The sequence below is a fragment of the Narcine bancroftii genome, chromosome 1 (assembly GCF_036971445.1).
Source record: "Narcine bancroftii isolate sNarBan1 chromosome 1, sNarBan1.hap1, whole genome shotgun sequence".
In the NCBI taxonomy this organism is placed as follows: Eukaryota; Metazoa; Chordata; class Chondrichthyes; order Torpediniformes; family Narcinidae; genus Narcine; species Narcine bancroftii.
The window spans coordinates 115,766,571-115,787,081 of NC_091469.1; the positions used below are offsets into that span (position 1 = coordinate 115,766,571).

At 42.1% G+C, this 20,511-nt stretch overlaps 1 protein-coding gene across 1 annotated transcript; it reads left to right on the top strand.

The window, feature by feature from the left end:
- Window positions 1-13,159: 13,159 nt before the first annotated feature.
- On the top strand, window positions 13,160-14,761 carry ankrd34bb (ankyrin repeat domain 34Bb). Its single transcript, XM_069898000.1, has one exon. It carries the CDS (start codon window positions 13,160-13,162, stop codon window positions 14,759-14,761), a length of 1,602 nt encoding a protein of 533 aa, XP_069754101.1.
- The last annotated feature ends 5,750 nt before the right edge of the window (window positions 14,762-20,511 follow it).

Below are 20,511 nucleotides of genomic sequence, written 5' to 3' on the forward strand. Positions count from 1 at the left end.
AAATTTTGTTACTTTTTACATTCATATAATGATGTCAAAATCTATTCAATCTACACCATTGTTCTTATTCTCTTTTAAGCATTCATGGCACCCACTTGAAAGCATTATTAGCCCATTTTAAATAAGACCATAGGACACACATGTCAAACTCAAGCCCCCGGGCCAAATTTGGCCCGTGATATAATTATATTTGGCCCGCAAGATCATATCAAATATGTATTAGAGCTGGCCCGCTGGCCACTGTGCCAGTATAGCACATACACAGCTAATGCTACAAATCCCAGAATGCTTTGCAAATGCGTTGGCGCCGGCCCGTCAGCCCGCTAATCGCCCCCACCTCCTCTCTTTACTTTCATTAGCATGTGCGACCTGTGTGATAGTACAGACCTATCACCAATGTATATAGTTACAGTATCTAGAGTGTAATGACTGTGCTTAAAGCGATTGGCTGAGAGCGTAGCCACGCCTACTGTCTGGGCCTTAAAGGGTTGTGTCCCTAGCCAGGTCGGATCATTCCGGACTGGTCGGCCACCAATGAAAAGCTCCTGTCTTTTGCTAATAAAAGCCTTGGTTTGGATCAACAAGTTTTTGGTTCTTTCGACGAGCTCCACAACCTGTCGCCTAACTCACATGTAATAAACCCCTTACGAAAAATGGCCAGACGAAAGATAGAAAACAGGACCTTTCAAGACAGGTGGGAGGCAGACTATATGTTCATCATTTTAAAAGACATTGAAGCAAGTTGTTAATTTTTTGACTTGTTGGCTTGTGAAAAAAAATACATTTAAAAGGAGCTTAAAGGCTATAGAGAAATATTATTTATTGAATATTTTATTTCTCATTTGTTAATGCTTCTTCTGGAAAGAGTTTAACCAAAACTATTATTAAACATTTATTTTAATAAGAAAAAGTTTAACATTACATATGTTGAAAGAAGAGAAAACATGCAGATGTTGTTGAAAATTTTCAATAAATATTTAGTTTGGCCCACGACTTAGTCCAAGTTTTTAATTTTGGCCCTCTGTGAAGTTGAGTTTGACACCCCTGCCATAGGACATGGCTGTGGTGATATGACCACTAGCCTACTGCAGGGGGCGATCTCTGTACCTGCAGAGGCACCACCGGGGGCTGGCTCCACCTGGCTGGCTGTCAATCAGCCAAACTGAATGTAGACCTGAGCTAGCCCCTTCTGAGCCAGTCACTTGGGAGCCACCACAGCTGAAACTGGTGTGTACAGACTTTTAGCAAAAAAGTCTTTTGTGTTTTGTGTCTGCTTGCTGCTACCACAGCGCATCACAATGGCAGAGAAATTAAACCATGCAGCCCATCAAGACTGCCCCACCATTCCATCATGACTGATTTACTATTCTTTCCAACCCATTCCCCTGCCTCCACCACATAACCCTTTATTCCCTTTCTAATCAAAAAACCTATCTACCTCTGTCTTAAATATACCCAATGACTTGACCTCCTACAGCGTCCATGGCAACAAATTCCACTGATTCACTACCCTCTTCATCTCTATTCTAAAAGAATGTTTTTATATTCTGAGGCTGTGCCCTGTGGTCGCAGACTCCCCCACCATAGGTAACATCCTCTCCATGTCTACTCTATCCAGGCTTTTCAGTGTTTGATTGATTTCAATGAGATCACCCTTTGTTCTTCTCAACTCCAGAAAGTGCAGACTCAGAGCCATCAAACACCCCTCATATGATAACCCTTTCATCAGGGATCATTGTGGTGAACCTTCTCTAGATCCTCTGTAATGCCAACGCATCCTTCCTTCGATGAGGAACCAAAACTGTTCACAATATTCCAAGTGGGGTTTGATCATCTGCTGAGATGATTTGTTCCATTCCTGCTGTCTTGCCCATTTACAAGGGATAGTTGGAAGCCACAGTTAGTAATTTTTTCCTTGAGGAGTGCACCCCTTCAGGCTCTAAAGTGCCACATAGTACAATGCTTCCCCACACCACCACCCCCCCCCTGCACCCCCGCTCCACACCCCTTTCCCATAGGCTTGCCTGATGTTCACTGGCAGCCTAAATTGGTCCTATGGGCAACAGTGAACTGTGTCCTGAATTCTAGCTAATCTTTTCCTTTCTTTCACTGAAGCTTTCACATTTCTAATGTGCTTTTTGAGATAGGCCCATAATATCTATTCATAAATTGTGATATTAAAATTAAATGAATAAGATTGCATTATTGCCATGTATTTTAAACTGTTACATGTGTATGTTCATGCACGAGTCTAGTGGTGCAATTGGCGTAGTCTATGTGTATAACTGCAGTGGTTTGCATGCAAAATATTCACTCTGCCGGTGGTGAGTGAGTGAATGGATGGATTGATAAATGAATGCTCATTATATTTAACTAATTTTTTATTTTCTTCCTCTAATGTTTTTGTTCCTTCCCTGATATTAGCTTTTCTGGAGATTCTTTGCTTGCATCTGAAACTGACTCAAATGTAATGTAATGTATTCATTTCTCCTTTACTTCTCCCGTTTCCTGCAGGAAATGGTTTGAACTCTCATATTGACTGTTCTCTAATTGTTGCTTCAGTTTATTATTTTCAACTTTTTTAAACTCAAATTCAGGTATTCAGAGCCGGTGCTACCATTAGGCCAACTAAGCAGCTGCCTCGGGCGCAGACCTCAGAGGGTCGCAATTGAAGAGAGATTCCAGATTCCGTTGTCTCACTCATTCAAAAACAGGCGCCACTGATCTACCCTGCCATCTCCTTGTGTGTGCTCCCTGCTGATTGGGCACACTCTTAGCCCTTCAGCTATTTAGCTGGCATGGATCGCATGCCGTGCATACATGAATCACCGCAAACACAAGGCACGAAAAGAATTAGCGATTTATGTTAGAACAGTAAATTGGAGAGGAAGAGCCCGAGAGGCAAGAGCTGTGAGTAAAATGTTTGTTTTATTTAAAAAATGAATTGATTTGCAAATTGTGCCCCACAGTGGGGTGGGGGGGCCATCAGGAGCAATGGTCATCAGAGCCAAGAGCTCCCGATGCCCAACTCCAAACCCTCCCCTCGACCTACACTGGAGCTCCTGATGCCCAAGTCCTGACTCTGAACCCTCCCCTTGACCTATACCGGCATTTCTGTCCAGCCCTGTATCAGGGCCAAATCATGGCAGAAGCCATAGGCCAGGTACACCGGTCATATGGAAGCAGGCAGTTCACTGGTCAATCCACCTGTCGGCAGCACAACACAAAAGTGAAATTAGCAGTGCTTCAGGCAGTTGAAAACCGCCAAGACGGGGTGACAATAAATATAATTTCCGAAGTTGCGACGGAAGGAGAAGAGGACAGGAACCGATACAACTCAAGGGGGAGAGATGAGGAGAATGAAAGGAGTGAGATTGTTGAACAACAATGGACCTTGGACCCTTCTGAGTCTGGGGGTCAATGCAGGGTGTGTCCACCCCATTAAAAAAAATGGTGGGATCAAATTTCTAAGATATATAATCTTTAACAACGGACAGATAGTTTACAATGGATGTTCAAATGTTATTGTAGATGGCGTATGGTGCACTGTGAAAGGGAGCTGGAGTGCCAAGAGGAATAGTGGGAGATTCACACGGTGGTAATGGTCAAGGCAATGGGTGAAGATAAATTTAGCTCGAGGCGTGGCTGTCAACATCATGATTTGAGGCACCAAATTCAGGAGAAATCATATCTGAGTTTATTTTCTGGTTCCACGATACTTGGGAGTCCTCTGCCAGTATTGATGGTGTTCCCTCCTAAACTGCCTGAACACACGGGTCACTAAGGCTACTTTAACATGGCAACAGCAGGGATTCACTGAAGTGGTTGCCTCCCTTGTTAACAAGGGGTTGCTCAACAAAAGACAATTTAGCCATCGGGGGCAGTTTATGTTTCAGCAAGGTGGCTCCACAAGGCAGGGACAGTCCAGGCCAGGATGAGATCACAGACCAATCAGAGATGAGGGTAAAGATTAGTGTCACCATTGTGGCCAACGTAGTCAGAGAGGGTTCCAGTCAAAATGGAGCCTCTGGGTAACTCTGCAATCTCCAGCCCTTCCGACTGCACAGACATCATGCCAACAAGCTGCCCCCTTTAATTTAATAGCCCATTCCCATCCACATAATAGGGAGACCCCCACAGTGTGTGTGCATGCGTGCTTCGGTGTGTGTATGTGAGAGCGTGTGTGGGTGTATTTGTGCACGCTGGATGCAAAATGTGTGCATCTGTGCACAGTCATGGTCGTGGCACCTTTTTATGTGCGCTCTCTCCCCCGAACATTAAAAACTGGCTAGGCTGGACAACAAATTTTAATAAAAAGTTTGCTTCCTGAAAGAAAATGAGTGATTATGATAGACAACTTCAAGCTGAACACAAGGATAAATTTCAGATTTGTTGTATCACATAAGAAGTTGGAGAAACATTAAATTAACTTTTATTGAATTTAGTTATGTTTAATCGCATAATGATGCTGACATTAACTGACCTAAAAATATTTTGCCTCTGATTTTCATTTGTACTCAGCATCTGATGCCTCTCATGTCAGTCTCCAATAATAGTCAGCCAGTATTTATGGATTCCAGTTGCCTTGATACCATTTTTCCATGGTCACAATATCCTGGTGAAACATTTCACCATGTTCGTCACTGACTACACCAAGTTAAGCAGGGAAGAAGTCCAAGTGTGAATGTAGTTTCGTATGCTTGAAGTAGGCTTAAAATGTGATAGTAAATCACAAAAATAGGATATATCTAAAGCCCATATGTGATAGGAACATTTTAAGGTGATTTTCATGATCAGCAGCCCAAAATCCAGAAAATATACCCAGAAGTGTTCAGGAAGAAAAATCTTCGTTGTCCAGTGTTATCAGCCTCTGCCTGAATGTTGTCTAGGTTGTACTGCATGCAAGTGTGGACTTCAATCGCTGAGGAGTTAAGAAAATAATTAATTAATTCATCAACAATTAAAGCAATTATTGATGAACATCCCTCCTTCAGACTTTGAGTGAAGGAAAGTCATTGATGAAACAACTGAAGATGATCAAGCCTTGGAATCTGCCCTGAGGTATCCCATGCTGTGCTGTGAATGCTGTGTCTCCAGAAGGCACTGTAGTTATGAAGGTCGACTACACTCTCAGCAATCCTTGTAGACAGGGCTTAGGCATGTCAAGCTCGAAAAATTAGTTTTGTAGTAAATGTAGGCTAATCAGTAATAACATTTAATTACCGGCAGTTTACCCAAAATGTTTTGGCTTATTTTACACAACAAAATTCATCTGTATTTACATAGCATAGAACATGGCATGTGTGAAACCAAACAACAAAATTGAACATTAGTGAAGCTCTTATAAAAAGTGCTTAAATTAAATGTCCTGTTCATGATTTCCTTCTGCATCACACTATCCAGTATGCTGTGTTCGCATCATTTTTTTTTTACCTTTTATTCATCCTTCCTGCATCATAAAGTGTTTGTCTTTGATAATCAGAATATTAACACAGCTTTAAAAAAAATCTTTGATCTGTAATTGATAAATCAAAAGAAAGGTTTTCAGAATTTAAAAGAAATCCCTGCAGAGATCATTTCAAACCTTCAACATGAGGGCTTCAAATAGAAAAACACAACTTTTGCTTTGTGAATATTGTATTACAGTGTAGCTAACCATAAAGGATGTTCTCAGCTCACTGGAGGTTTTGTTCTCAGAGTGGTTTGGAGCAGCGCTGGAGCTAGCTTTTGCCCAGATCAGATGGTCTTTGTTGGTGCAGCATGCTAGCCATCCAACTGAAGTCTCATTCCTGGGCCAAGGCAGAGAAAGATCGGAAGAAGTGATTGCTTTGCAAGGCCATTGTCAATCCTTTTCTCTAGCCAAAGTCTCCCAATATTAGGGGTGGCACAGTTGGTGTAGTGGTTAGCACAACACCTTTTCAGCGCCAGTGACTGGGACCCGGGTTCGAACCCTGCGCTATCTGTAAAGAGTTTGTATGTTCTCCCCTTGTCTGCATGGGTTTCCCCCGGGGGCTCTGGTTTCTTCCCGCCGTTTGAAATGTACCAGGGGTGTAGCTTAATTGGGTGTAAATTGGGCCAGAATGGCTTGTTACTGTGCTGTATGTCTAAATTTAAATTTTTTTTAATTGACAAAATAGTCGAGACCAATTAGCATTGTGTTTGTGAGACATGGTTCCAGCTATTTGGATAAATTGAAGGACTGGGCAGATACATGGCAAATGCACTACAATGTGGATAAATGTGACATTATCCACTTTGGTAATACAAACCGGAGGGCAGATTACTATTTGAATGGCAATAGATTAAGAGATGGGGAAGTGCAGAGAGACCTAGGGATACCTGTACATCAGTCTCTGAAGGCGTGCATGCAGGTACAGCAGGCGGTTAAAAAGGCAAATGGTATGTTGGCCTTCATATCAAGAGGGTTTGAGTATAGGAACAAGGATACCTTACTGCAGCTGTACAGGGCCTTGGTGAGACCCCACCTGGAGTATTGTGTGCAGTTTTGGTCACCTTATCTAAGGAAGGATGTTCTTGCAATGGAGGGAGTGAAGAGGCGATTCACCAGGCTGATACCTGGAATGGCAGGAATGACTTATGAGGAAAGATTGTGCAAATTGGGATTGTACTCGCTGGAGTTTAGAAGATTGAGAGGGGATCTCATAGAGACATATAAAATTCTGGCAGGACTGGACAGAATGGATGCAGATGGGATGTTTCCAATGATGGGAAAATCCAGAACCCGGGGCCATGGTTTGAGGATAATAGGCAAACCATTTAGGACCGAGATGAGGAGGAATTTCTTTACCCAGAGGGTGGTGAATCTGTGGAATTCATTGCCACAGAGAGAAGTAGAGGCAGGTTCATTAAATATATTTAAGAGGGAATTAGATCTATTTCTTCAGTATAAGGGTATTAAAGGTTATGGAGAGAAGGCGGGGACGGGGTACTGAAATTTAAGATCAGCCATGATCTCGTTGAATGGCGGAGCAGGCTCAAAGGGTCGAATGACCTACTCCTGCTCCTATCTTCTATGTTTCTATGTTCTATGTTTCTATTGAAAGGACATAGCATTTCATAGAGGTTCAAGATTAAAGATTCTATTATTGTTTTAGAAAATAGAACATGACAGCACAGTACAGGCCCCTCAGCCCACAATGTTGTGCCGACCCATACATGCCTACCAAAAAAAATCAACTACAGGTACCTCATAACTTTCTATTTTTCTTTCATCCATGTGCCTGTCTAAAAGTCTTTTAAATGCCCATATTGTACCAACCTCCTCCACCTCCCCTGGCAGTGCATTCCAGGAACCTACAACTCTCTGTGTAAACAACTTAACCCCTTATGTCTCCCTTAAACAAAGGGATGCAAAGAATATGCCCAGTGCATTGCCCAGTGCCCCCAACAATGAGAGAAAGAGAAGCAAAAGAAAGGCCCTTCAGAGACACTGAGTATCTGTGGATAGGTAGATTTTTGCATAATTGGGGAATGATGGATTATGGGGAACAGGCAGGTAAGTGGAGCTGAGTCCATGACAGATCAGCCATGATCTTATTGAATTGCAGAGGAAGCTGAATAGGACAGATGGTTACTTCTCATCCTACTTCTTGTGTTCTTTTTAAAATATTTTATTTATAGTTTTCAAACTCAAACAATTTCCAGTAATCAATCACAAATTACAGTTATCATATACAAAATTTGCAGTTGAGTCTGAGCCATTCCCCTCCCCACCACCTCCCCCCCCTCCTCACTTCCCCTCTCAACAGACCACAATTACATACAACATTCAAGACACCCACAACAAAAGTCACAGTCTGATAGCCAGAACCTAGGCTGTTACATTTTTCTTAACTTTACTTGATTGGGATGGAATGGATCCCGCCCCTCCTTCAGAACAAAAATAGACAGAGTGGAAAGATATGCAGATCCTCACTATAACTGTGCTCCTACAAAGTTTAAATATGATTGCTAAGTTTTTTAGAAAAATATTGTATTTTTTCCTTAATTTATAGGTAAATTTCTTCAGGGGAAACACTGCTTTGCATTTCTGTATTGCAGTGCGCAATGTCCAAGTGGGAGTCAGTTTTCCAGGTAACCGCCATACACTTCCTGGCCACTGCTAAATGCAATCATTACAAATTGGATTTGGAATGTGGACAGCTTCATCTTAAGCCTTATGTCCATCATGTTACCCAAAAGAAACAGCTCTGGGTCCTGTGGGAATTCTATATCTATGAATTTTTCTAGGCCTTGGCCTAGTTCCACCCAAAAGGATCTCACCTTGGTACATGTCCAGGTTGCGTGCACAATGGTTCCTGTCACAAAGCTACATCCTATTTCTTATGTTCTTAAGTCAGATTTCTGGTCACTTTTACTGATGCCAATTTTTTATTAACTGAATTTTTAAAATCCATAATCTTACACCTGCCACAGTAGGATTTGGTTTGTACTTGCCGGATAATTTATTCAGGACTATAACTATTAAGATAACGTAAGGTAGCCTTTATTGTCATTGCAAAAGTACAACAAAACTGAGCAGATCCGGACGGTGCCCACATACATAAAGCAATAAAATATAAAAACAACAACACAGTAAAACAATACAATATTCAATGTTTGGTGGTATTCAGTACATGTATGGGGTAAAAACTGTTTTTAAGTCTGTTTGACTGTGATTTAATGGACCTAAAACGTCTACTGGTGGGCAGCAGTTCAAACAGATGATGACCAGGATGATAAGGGTCCTTCAGGATTTTGGCTGCTCTGCTGAGGCAGCGAGATCTGAATAAATCCTCCAAAGAAGGCAGTGCACAGCAATAATCTTCTGGGCCGTACTGATGACCCTCTGAAGGTCCCTCTTGTCTGTTGCAGAGCAGCTGGTAAACCAGGTCGAAATACAGCAGCGATAAAAGGACTAAAGCAGTTTTTCTTGCAGTTTGACCCTCTTATGAATCCTCAGGGCATGGAGTCGCTGCTGTTCCTTTTTAACTACTGCGATTGTATTGATAGTCCAAGAGAGATCTTCAGCAAAGTGCGTACCCCAGAAACCTGAAAGCAGTGACCCTTTCCACACAGTCCCTGTTGAAGTATGGATTGCAAGAAAAATGGAGTCAGAGCTAACACCTGTGTCTGGAACAATACTCTTCCTTCTGAAGTCTGTTATAAGTTCTTTTGTTTTTGAGGAGTTCAAGACGAGATTGTTCTCTGAACACCACGCTGTCAGTCTTTGGACTTCATCCCTGTAGGCTGCCTCGTCTCCTCTTGAAACAAATCTAACCACAGTTGTGTCGTCTGCAAATTTGATGCTAGTATTGGTAGAATACATGGAGGCACAATCATGGGTAGAATGGGATGGGATTCAATGCACATGCTTGTGGGGAGCCGGTACTAAGTAAAAGGGTAGAGGAGAGATGAGTGTCAATTTTAACAATCTGGGGGAAATTATTTAGAAAGTCCTTAGACAAATAGATCTAGAAAATCCTAATTTAGCAAGTTTTGTATCCAGTCTGCTCAGGATGATCGTGTTAAAGGCAGAACTGAAGTCCATAAAAAGCATCCTCACATCTTCAAGCATCTTCAAGATGGGTTAGTGCAGTGTGAAGAGCAGTGGCAATAGCATCTACTGTAGACTTATTTGCCTGTAGGCAAACTGATATGTAGCAAAGGTGGGTGGGAGGCAGACTTTTACATGCTGCAAGACCAGCCTCTCGAAGCACTTCATGATGACCAGTGGAAGTGCTACTGGACAGTAGTAATTGAGGCTGCTAATAACATTCTTCTTTGGCAGTGGGATGTTAGTAGCAGATTTCAGGCAAGGTAGGATGATGGATTTAGACAAGGACAGGTTGAAGATCTTTGTAAAGACCTCAGAGAGCTGGTATGCCCACTCCTCCAACACCCTTCCTATCATGCCAGCAGGGCTGGTGGCTTTCCTTGGATTCACCTCCCTGAGCACTTGTCTCACATCATCACTGCACAGTGAGGACAAGCAAAGAAATGATTAAGATCCTTGGCCAGCATGGCATCACTGCAGACAGTCATACCGTTGCTGGTTTTGTAATTGGTGAGTTGTTGGATGTCCTGCCACACTCACCGTGGATCATTATTGATAGAGTGCTCCTCAATTTTTTTTATAAGCCACTTTAGCGTCCCTGATGCCTCCCTTCAGATTGGCTCTAGCAGCACTATCTAATGCTCTATCGCCAGATCTGAAGGTGGTGTTATGAACCTTAAGAAGAGTTTTGACCTCCTTTGTCATCCAAGATTTCTAGTTGGAATGTTTGTCGACGGTGACATTGTCAACACAGTTCTGTATGTAACAGAGAATAGCTGATGTGTACACCTCCAAATCCTGATCTTCAAAAATGTCCCAGTTAGTCCTTTCAAAGCACTCCTGCAGCTGCAAGGAAGCTCCTCTGACCATGTCTTAACTGTCTTTATAGTGGGTTGAGCTTTTCTTCTAAGGGGAGTGTATAGTGGGATTAAGAATATGGATAAGTGATCCGACTGGCCCAGGTGTGGTAGCGATATTGACCTAAAGCCATTCTTAATATTTAAATAGACTTTATCTAGTGTATTTTCTTTTACCCCAGTAGCACATTTAATGTGCTTTTTAAATTTTGAGAGGACTGGCTTTAAATCTACATGATTAAAATCTCCAGCTATAATGTGGGCTGCTTTGGGGTAGGAGCTCTGTTGTAAATGCATAGTGTTGAGAAGATAGCCTAAAGCTATACACACATTGGCATCTGGTGGAATGTAAGCAGCTGTAACGATGTCAATAGTAAGCTCCCGTGGACGATAAATAGGCCTGCCTTGAACTGTCTGCTACCCCTGCTCAGAAGAACAGTAACTGTCTATGATTTCTGTATTAGTGCACCAATTGTTAAGTACATATATGCATAAACCAACCCCCCCCCCCTCCCCACCTTTATACTATCAAACAACAACTCTACTGCTACAACCATACCAAGTTTGCCCTTTTATTTCACAAATACTGATCAACTGGTATATCTAATAACAAGCCAACTGAAATTAGTCAACTTAAATAGACACCATATTGAAGTTTGATAGGTACAGTATGACTCAGTAACACACTTTATAATCCAATACCTTTTCTACCTGTTTTGAAAACTTACAGAGAATCAGGAATTTGAAATTATGTGACATAATCACTGTTTAATCAGACTGGAAAGCAAATATTAAAAAGGTCAGTGGACATTATAGTGGAAATGTGTTTAGAAGAAGCACATTAACATTACAGCTTTTCAGTGTGCACTGTGTAATAATGATAAAGTTTACCAAAGTGAAATGATACAATGGTAAAGGAATCAATTTTGAATGAGGTTCTGGAATAGTAGGGATTATGTTGAAAAAGTCATGGAAATAATACACAGAATCCCGAGCTTCGTAAATCAAGTTATAGAGAACAAAATTATGGTGAGCCTTCATAGAAAAATGGTTCACCCATACCTGGAGTTTTGGATCCAATTCTGCTTGATGCATGGCAGCTGTACAAAATGATTGACAGATGATAGCCAGAGATGAAGGAAAGTATAATGTAATTGGAATTGTCCTTTTTTTTTAAAACTTTATTTAGTATTTTTTCCATAAAAATAAACAGACTTTTACAGAATAAGTAGTCTAACAATAAAACAAACCCATCCCCTCCCCCCACCTCCCACAACAGATCCCTAAAGGGAAGCATTAAAAATAAACAAAAATTTACAATTTTACTAAATTCATATTCTTCATATAAGGTGACTACATCTTTTAACGGGAATTGTCCTTCTTAAGGCAAAGATTCTGATGTGGTGGAAGTAGCCAAAGTAAAGTGGAACCAGACAGCATAGAAAGACCACATTGATAGAAAAACGGAAGCAAAAGTGACAAGAAGAAAAACTGTGGCTTTGAAAAGGGAACTGAATCAGTACCTGAAACAGAAGAAAAAAACATTGGAGTGGATCTGGCTGCAGCTGCTAATCTCCAATTCCATGACTGATATGATGCATAGAAACTCAGACATTTTCAGCCTCTGTTGACATGAATTGGCCTCATCTGAAACTGACTGCAGTGAGGGATGGATGAGCAGACAGTAGTTGGCTGGTTGCAGTTGTTTTCTGGGGTGGGAGAGAAGAAATGCCAATGTCAGTCACTCCAGATTTTTCAAGATGACCTGTCAATCATCACCGGTACCTTGGAGGAATCTAGAATAAATGTAGGGTAATTGAACTTGTCATAAATGAATTATTTCTGAACTTACATTTATGGTGACTTCAAAAGACTCCCTCGTCTTTCTACAAGATGGACAGTGAAACCAAACCATTGCTAGAACTCTATTTTCAGTAACTCTACATTTCACAGATCCTATACCTGTACTGTAATATTCAATTCAAGTATCAGTTTCAACTACGTGAAGCCTATTTAATTTTTTATAGAAGTTTTGTGTAAAATCCAAAGTCTAATGTTTATGGAATGTATGTTTCAAAATATGGGAAAACAGTTTATTTTGACGATTTGGAGAGGGGTAGATGATATTCTCTAGATTTCTTAAAAGGTGAAAATACAGCTACTTCCTCATAATAACTATTGTAATATTTGAATTTACCCATAACTAACAAGAGTTGCGTATTTCACACAGTTAGAGAAGTGCCAAATATGCAAACATTTTTCACAAGGGAGTTAACAGCATCTTTGTCCATTTCACGCATATTCTTTTATTTTGACATGGGTTGTTATTTCTGATGACTTTCCTCCTGTCCGCTAAAGACACCTGTCAGCATGGACAAGTTGAGCCAAGTGCGTTTGTTATTTTGGGAAACACTTGGCTTAAAATAAATTTAAACTAATTATGTTGGAAAACAAATTATGTGGAGTCAAAGATCATCAAAATTATTGGTAGACGTGGAGAATTTTATCCAAAGCTGAGCACAGCACAGGCTGAAATTACAATTTAAGGGGTTAATTTAACTCCTATTTTCTGGCCATTGGTAAATGGCTGATATTTCCTAGCCTTTCTTGGTAAAGAAATTGATTAAAATGGAATTTGTAAAATTGTCCCAGGTGATCTTGGAAAATTGTCCTGTTGAAACACTTCTTTTATTGTTACAGAACCAAGTACCAGTTTGGAGCACATTAATCTACCAACTGTTTTTGGATGATGGACAAGATCATGGATGCGCAGACAGATGGTAACTCCCTATTAAAAGCTGTTTACCTGAGCAGACTGCGCCTGACCAGACTATTATTAGAAGGTGGGGCTTATATTAATGAGAGCAATGAACGAGGTGAAACTCCACTAATGATTGCTTGCAAAACCAAACATATGGACCAACAGAGCACTAGCAAAGCAAAGATGGTGAAATATCTCCTGGAAAACCACGCTGATCCCAATATCCAAGACAAATCAGGGAAGACTGCTTTAATGCATGCATGCATAGAGCAAGCTGGTGTCCAGGTTGCAGCATCGCTGCTGAGAAGTGGAGCTGACCCAAGTCTGGAAGACAGCTCAGGTAGTTCTGCTCTGGTTTATGCCATAAACACTAATGATAAGGAAACCCTTAAAGTTCTTCTGGATGCCTGCAAAGCGAGAGGAAAGGAAGTAATTATCATCACAAAGGATAAATCACCCTCGGGGAGACAGATAACCAAGCAGTATCTAAATGTACCACCACCTAAAGATAATGAAGATCAAAATTCACCAGTCCCTTGTACGTCACCCTCAGAAATTGAGCTTAAAACATCACCTCCCCTCACACACAATGTAGTTGAAGAAAAGCACGTTTTCACTTTCAGAGGCCCGGTTCACCTCTTCAATGATAAAGGTTCGTCAGAACCAGCTTCTCCCACCAGGAACTCCAAACAACCCCGACCAGGAGCCAAGTTAACTCAGCTACAAAGGTTGCACTCTGAACCATGGCTGACTGCTTCACCATCACTCTTATCTCAGCAGAAGACATCTTCGTTTCAAGAAGTGATGAACAACCTGACCGCAGAAGAAACTCTTTCTCTCAAAATCAATGGCCTCTCTCTACCTAAGCGACTCTTCACCAGGCATCAAAGTATCGAAGTGAAAGACGCTGCAGCCTTATTAAGGTCCTTGGGTCAAGCTTCAGGTTTAACTGCATCAAGGAAATTCTCCTGTGAAGATATCCACTCTCAATCTCTACCCTCTGGCTTATGCCAGAGTAACACAATTCCTTTGGACCAGGATCCAGGTTCAATTCCACCAATTTCTGTTTCTAGTTTACGCAGCATTGTCCAGAAACGAAACCTAGGCATTGACCATTATAATTCTGACTCACAGCTCACTATCCGTTCAAAACAAATGTCAACTGATGAGAGCAAATCATTTCTGGAGAGGAAAAAAATGATCTCTTCCCCTTTATCTGTTGTAGCCAGTTCCAGAAATTCTCTGGACAATTTGAGAGCTGCTTCTCTGAGTAATGCAGGCAAGAGATCCGCTGGCATTCTGGAGAGACGAGATTCAGGGACACTGCTCTCTGACCACGTTTTGCAAACACGGACAGGATACCTCCCTCCTTTGAAGGTCAACACTCCTCGTCCAATTGCTGATAATGGAGCCAATACCAAAGGTTCCCTGGCCCTTTCCAGTGCTGCAAAATCTCTAATACCAGCAGTGCCAAGCAGTCAGAAACGAACAGAGGCAAAAAGCAAAAAAGCATTACTGAGGAGACACTCTGTCCAGGTTGAACAAATGAAGCAATTAGCAAACTTTGAAGAAATGTTTGGACAGTGACAGCTTTCTCAGTAGAAAGGAGATATTATGGGAAGGAGGACGCTAATCTCTAAAGTATTTCTGTTAGAATAGATAAATGGCCAGGTGCAGCAACTTTCCTTAGGTTTAGCACTGCAAACTCGGCCACTCGCATCACAGATGCTCATTCTTGTGGGGATTTGACAAATAACAGATAACAAGAAAAAACAATTTCCAGTTGTCAAATACCCAGACTAATGGCAAATCATGCCTCAGCAATATAATGTGAAGCACAGATCAATAATTTGGCTAATTTCATATCCTGAAAGGCAGACAGAGAGGCAACAGAGGTTGAAACAATGTCAGAAGCTCCAGCACACTGGCAATCACCGTGGCACCTGTGCTGTCCATCAAGTTCCACCTTTCTACATGATTGTTCCCCATGGACCATTGTCAGCAAATTACAATTCACACAGAGACTGACATCAGGCTTAATCTTATTAATTACCTGACAAACAAGAGAAAAATTATTAAGGATGATAAACAGACATTTGAAGAAGACTAAGAAATGTAAAAATAAATCAGATATAAAAAAAATGGAGTAATTATTAAAACCTTTGAAAAGTACAATAAAACCCCTGGGATCCGGAATTCAAGCGAACAGCAGCCTCAAGAAGCTGACAAAAAAAAAAATTGAGGAAAATAAATTAAAAAAATTAAAATAAGAAAAATCAATAAAAATATGTAACTTTAAAATTGTAAAAGTTAATGTTCTCTGAAGTAACACATAAACCTTTGGTGAAGATGGGAGCAAATATTCAGCCAGCGGAGTGTTTTGGTCATGCTTTGCTCGTAGCAGTTGTTTGAATAAAGTTGTGTTTGAATAAAATGGCACTGCCCAGGATGAAGAGCTGGTTGATGCTGCTCACTGTTGGCATGATCTCTTAAAATGTCTCCTTATCCCTGCTTAGTAAGTGTCACCCCAGTTAGAGGCTTGGTCTGTAAACTTGTGGGAGGGTAGGGGTTAATTATCTATAATGTTATTGTTCATCTTTCGGCAACTCCATGGAGGGGGAGGAACCTGCAGATGCAACAATGGTTAAATAATTTTAAAGAATGTGACTGAAATGAAAGTAAAATGCTTTATTCATGCAAGTGAAGTTTGTTCAGTTGAAGTACAGTATAGTATTTTTGTCTTTTGTCTTTTAAATGGTTTATTCTTCATACAAGTATGCTAGTTAGGCATTGTAAGAGTCTCACACAACTGGACAATACATTTGTTCGGCATCTACCAATCCCCATAGGTGCCGGATACCAAGGATTTTACGATATTTCCATGTTGAGTACATTTTTATTTCTAACCAACTGACAGAATTTACCTTTTTGACTGTATGACTAAATTGATGCACATTTTGTCCAATTTTTCCTTGCAGATAATCTGTTGCATCCTATGTACACACAGGATGCTGGGGTACTTTTTGTATGGACTTATGACGACTCTGGATGGGATTGCTTATAAAACTGACAATGGGTTGCTTGCTGGGGTTACTGGAGCAGGAAGGCTGCTAATTTCATTTTGAAGCTGTTGAGCTGATACCTGCAAGGTTTACAGATTTCTAGTTAAATTATCTGAGGTGTGAAATCTGGAAAAAAGATTAACTACTTTAAATTATAAGCGACATTTTAAATATTGCATGTTTTCTTTTATTCTTTCCATACTTCCATTTTTGCTTAGCTTTTGCATTTTGTACTCAAGGGAAAAACATTTTCCAATTAAAATCCAATCTCTTAGAACAATCTCCAATAATTTACCTATTACAGACATCAGGCCTGTAATTTCTTGGTTGACTTTTGGAACCTTTTTTAAAGATATGAGCTCCCCTCCAATCTTCTGGCCCCTCACCCATGGCTCAGGACATTCTAAATATTTTTGCCAGGGTCCCTGCAATTTCTATATTAGTCTCCCTTAAGGTCCAAGGGATTTATCTACCTTTATTCACTGTAAGGCAGCAAGCACCTCCTCCTCTTTAATGACATTACTGCTTGTTTCCCTTCCTTCATTATACATGATGACAGTTTCTTGAGTAAATACTGTTGCAAAAAAAAATGTTTAAGATCTCCCCCATCTCATTAGATTCAACACATAGATGACCACTCTGATCTTCTTGGGGACCAATTTTGTCCACTACTCTTAACATATAGAAATTCTTTAGGTTTACCTTCACATATCTGCCAAAGCAACCTCGTGCTTTCTTTTAGCCTTCCTGATTTCCTTCTTAAGTATTTTCTTACATTTTCTATACTCTTCTAGTACTTCATTTGCTCCCTGTTGCCTATACCTGCTGTCCATCTCTCTCTTCCTCTTCACCAGATTGTTAATATCCCTTGAAAACCAAGGTTCCCTCTGCCTGTTAACTTAGCCTTTAATTCTAACAGGAACATGCAAACTCTGCACTCAAAATTTTGCTTTTAAAGGCCATCCACTTATGGAACACATCCATGCCAGGAAGCAACTTATCCCAACTCTTCCGAGATCCTTTCTCATTTCTACAATATTGGCCTTTCTCCAATTTAGAATCTTAACTCGAGGCCCAGACCGATCCTTATCTATAATTAATTTTCATAAGAGTTCTTTTTGTTTTGCTTACTGTAGCACAACAGATCAACCACATTAGACAGAGAGTTGTGCTTAATCACCTTAAGACATCAACACATCTAACATGTTGCTGGCCCGGTTCCGAGGCAGGTACTGAGGAAGGAGTTTGGGCGTAAAAGCCTTTAAAGGGATTTCTGGGAGGGAGAAGTCACAGGTTCAGGGGGACGGGCCACCCCATACATACAGTGGTTGCAGCACACACTACTGCTCTCCTCTTTTCCCTCCTTCCTTTCTGAGCTGAGGGTCCAGTCTAGGTGCCATAATCTTGACCATTACAACTTGTTCCCCGTTGCCATCAGATTTCTGAATGATCAATGAACCAAAGGCACAGCCTTACTTTGACTTTCCATGCACTATTTTATTTATTGTTGTGAGGTATATGAATATTTCCACTAATGATGCTCCTGTGAAACAACAAATTTTGTGAATTGTTCATGACAATAAATTCTGAATCTTCAGATTATATTTCAACAGTGCTTCTGCCACAATAAGAACGACTGATAAAACTCTGTTTGGGATGTGAATCTCACATACTATCTGACATTTCCCAGAAAATGATTAGAGTAATTCTTGAGCAAACATGCAACCTCAGAAGTTCTTGGAAAAGTGTTGTGTTACCTTCTGAAAGTTGACTTGTCAAAAAAAAACCGACACGAAAAGTGAGTAATTATTGGCTTCTTCCACTTATCAGAAGTATAAGCGTGAAATAACAAGCCATGTAGGCCAGTGTACAGAGGATATCACTGTGACCAAACACTACACAGCCAGAGCAAACCAGAAACCATGGTTAGACATGGAGGTCTGTGTGCTACTCAGAGTTTGAGACATTGGTTTCAGGACAGGAAATAAGACAGTAATAATAACATGGGCCAAAATCTCCAAAGTAATCAGGAAGGCAAAGAGGGGATACACACAGAAGATCCACAGACAACTGTGCAACACTGGTGATACGAGGCGCATGTGGCATAGTATTAAAATTATAATGGACTGCAAGTCAACCTTGTTGGTCAATGATATTGACACTTTCTCCCAGATAGGCTGGTTTGATGCGGAAAACAACACACCAAATAAAGCCCTATTTTCCCTCCTCATGCCAAGAAACAGGCACCCTGGAGAGCAGCAGCTGTAGTGAAGTGGATCTTATCCACACAAAGCAGCACGACCAGATAACATACCTGGTCGGGTGCTGAGGGGCTGGGCTGACCAACTGACTGAGGTCCTAACAGAGATCTTCAATGTCTCACTCCAGCTGTCTATTGTCCCCGCAGGATTCAAGACAGCCACCATCATCCCGGTACCCAAGAGTGATGGTAGCTGGACAAAATAATTACCATCCAGTGGCATTGAGCTCTATGATCATGAAGTGCTTTGAGTGACTGGTAAAGGAGCGCCTCAAGACACACCTACCAATGACATAGACCCATTCCATAAGACCATAAGACATAGTTGTGATGATACGCTGCGGTACATCACTCGGCCAACAGGTGGCCAAGAGACATGGCACCCAGCCTAATGACATCCAACCACCAGGTGGGCCCAGAGGGCCCATGGTATAAAGCCAAGGTCCTAACCATGTGCTCCCTCTCTCTCTTGCTCCAGGATCACTGCAAGCACAGCTAGCAGCCAACTAGATCTTTATGAGAGTGGAATAAAGCTGTGTTTCCCCAAACAATATTGTGCCTATGTTTTCCTTTGGTGCTGTCTGCCACAATTTATTCCACTCACATAAAATGTGGGCAATCCCACCCAAGCACAAGGAGGAAATCGAGGAGGGGGACAAACCCTTCATAGTTGAGACATGTGCGAGCCTCCCCAAACCTTGTGGAGACTGGCTCAGACACGGGGATGAGAGCGAGGACGCTAAACCCTCAACGGACACCTACCAGGTAACGCCGGACCCCAGGGAGTCCCACGTCCATCAGTGGAGGCGACAGTCCCCAGCCCCAGCGTGATCGGGGCAACTCAGCCGCTGGGGACATTGTTTCCTGAACTACGCTCGCATGATGATGCCCACTGCGCACCCTGAAGACCTTTTCATGCTGCTGGTGGCCCAGCTGGGAGACCTCCCATATGCGTTCGTCCAGGACTGCACCTCATAGAGGCAGGCTATGGACATGCTCCAGTCCCACTATCTCTAAGGGGGAGACAAAGTACATGCGAGACACCGTCTCCTGACCAGAAGACAGCAACCAGGGGAGTCCTTCCAGGATTTCATGCTCTCAGTAAGAGCCCTAACACGGGCATGCAACTTCCGCTCTAGAACCCCACAGCAAATACCGCAGGACCTGATGAGGGACACGCTGGTGGCAGGGATCCAGTCAAATGAAATCTGCCAGTGGCTATTAGAACAAAGCACGGTGTCCCTGGAAGAGGCATGAGGGTGGCAGAGACGATGAAACAACCTTGGGGAATACCTCCCCGGCCACAGCGCCAAGCACCCCACTCCAACCCTGCTAGACTCGCTGACACCCCGCCAAGATCAGGCAGATAATGTGGAGATGACAAAGGCTGCAGCAACAGCAGGTCAGCCAGATGCGACCCGTAGATGCCAGTTCTGTGGCCAAAACCCCCACCTCCGGGCACGCTGCCCAGCAAGAGACGCAGACTGCTCGAAAGGTAGAAAATGAGGCCATTATGCTCGGGTCTGCAGGAGCCCAAGGGGGACCGCCAAGACCCATTGTCATGTATATGGGTGGTGGGATAGCTCTGCTTCTTCCCCAGGTCAGCCAGGAAAGAACACCAGAGGGAGCGGCCATTTTGGAACTAGGATCCAAAGAAGGAGTGCCACTACTACGGAGACTAAGAGGAGACCGAGGAGTGCACGTTGGCTTCCCTCAGGATCAATCAGGCAAGTTCACACAATTTGTCAGAGGCTATGGTCTCTGTGCGGTTGAGCGGGTTAAAATTTAAATGTCTGTTAGATAGCGGTAGCACGGGGAGTTTCATAGAGCTGAAATTAGCCAAAGACTGCGGGTTCCCCATATACCCAACAACAGGCAGATTCTCCTAGCATCCAACAACCACTCAGTGGAAGCAAAGGGGTACTGTGTGGTGACACTAGAAATAAAAGGGGGGGGGGGAGTATAAGGACTTCCGTCTACTAGTCCTGGAACAGCTCTGCGCCCTGGTTCTGTGG

Bases quoted from the DNA above. Each gene is read 5' to 3' on its own strand.
- ankrd34bb (XM_069898000.1), top strand. From the start codon at position 13,160: ATGATGGACAAGATCATGGATGCGCAGACAGATGGTAACTCCCTATTA.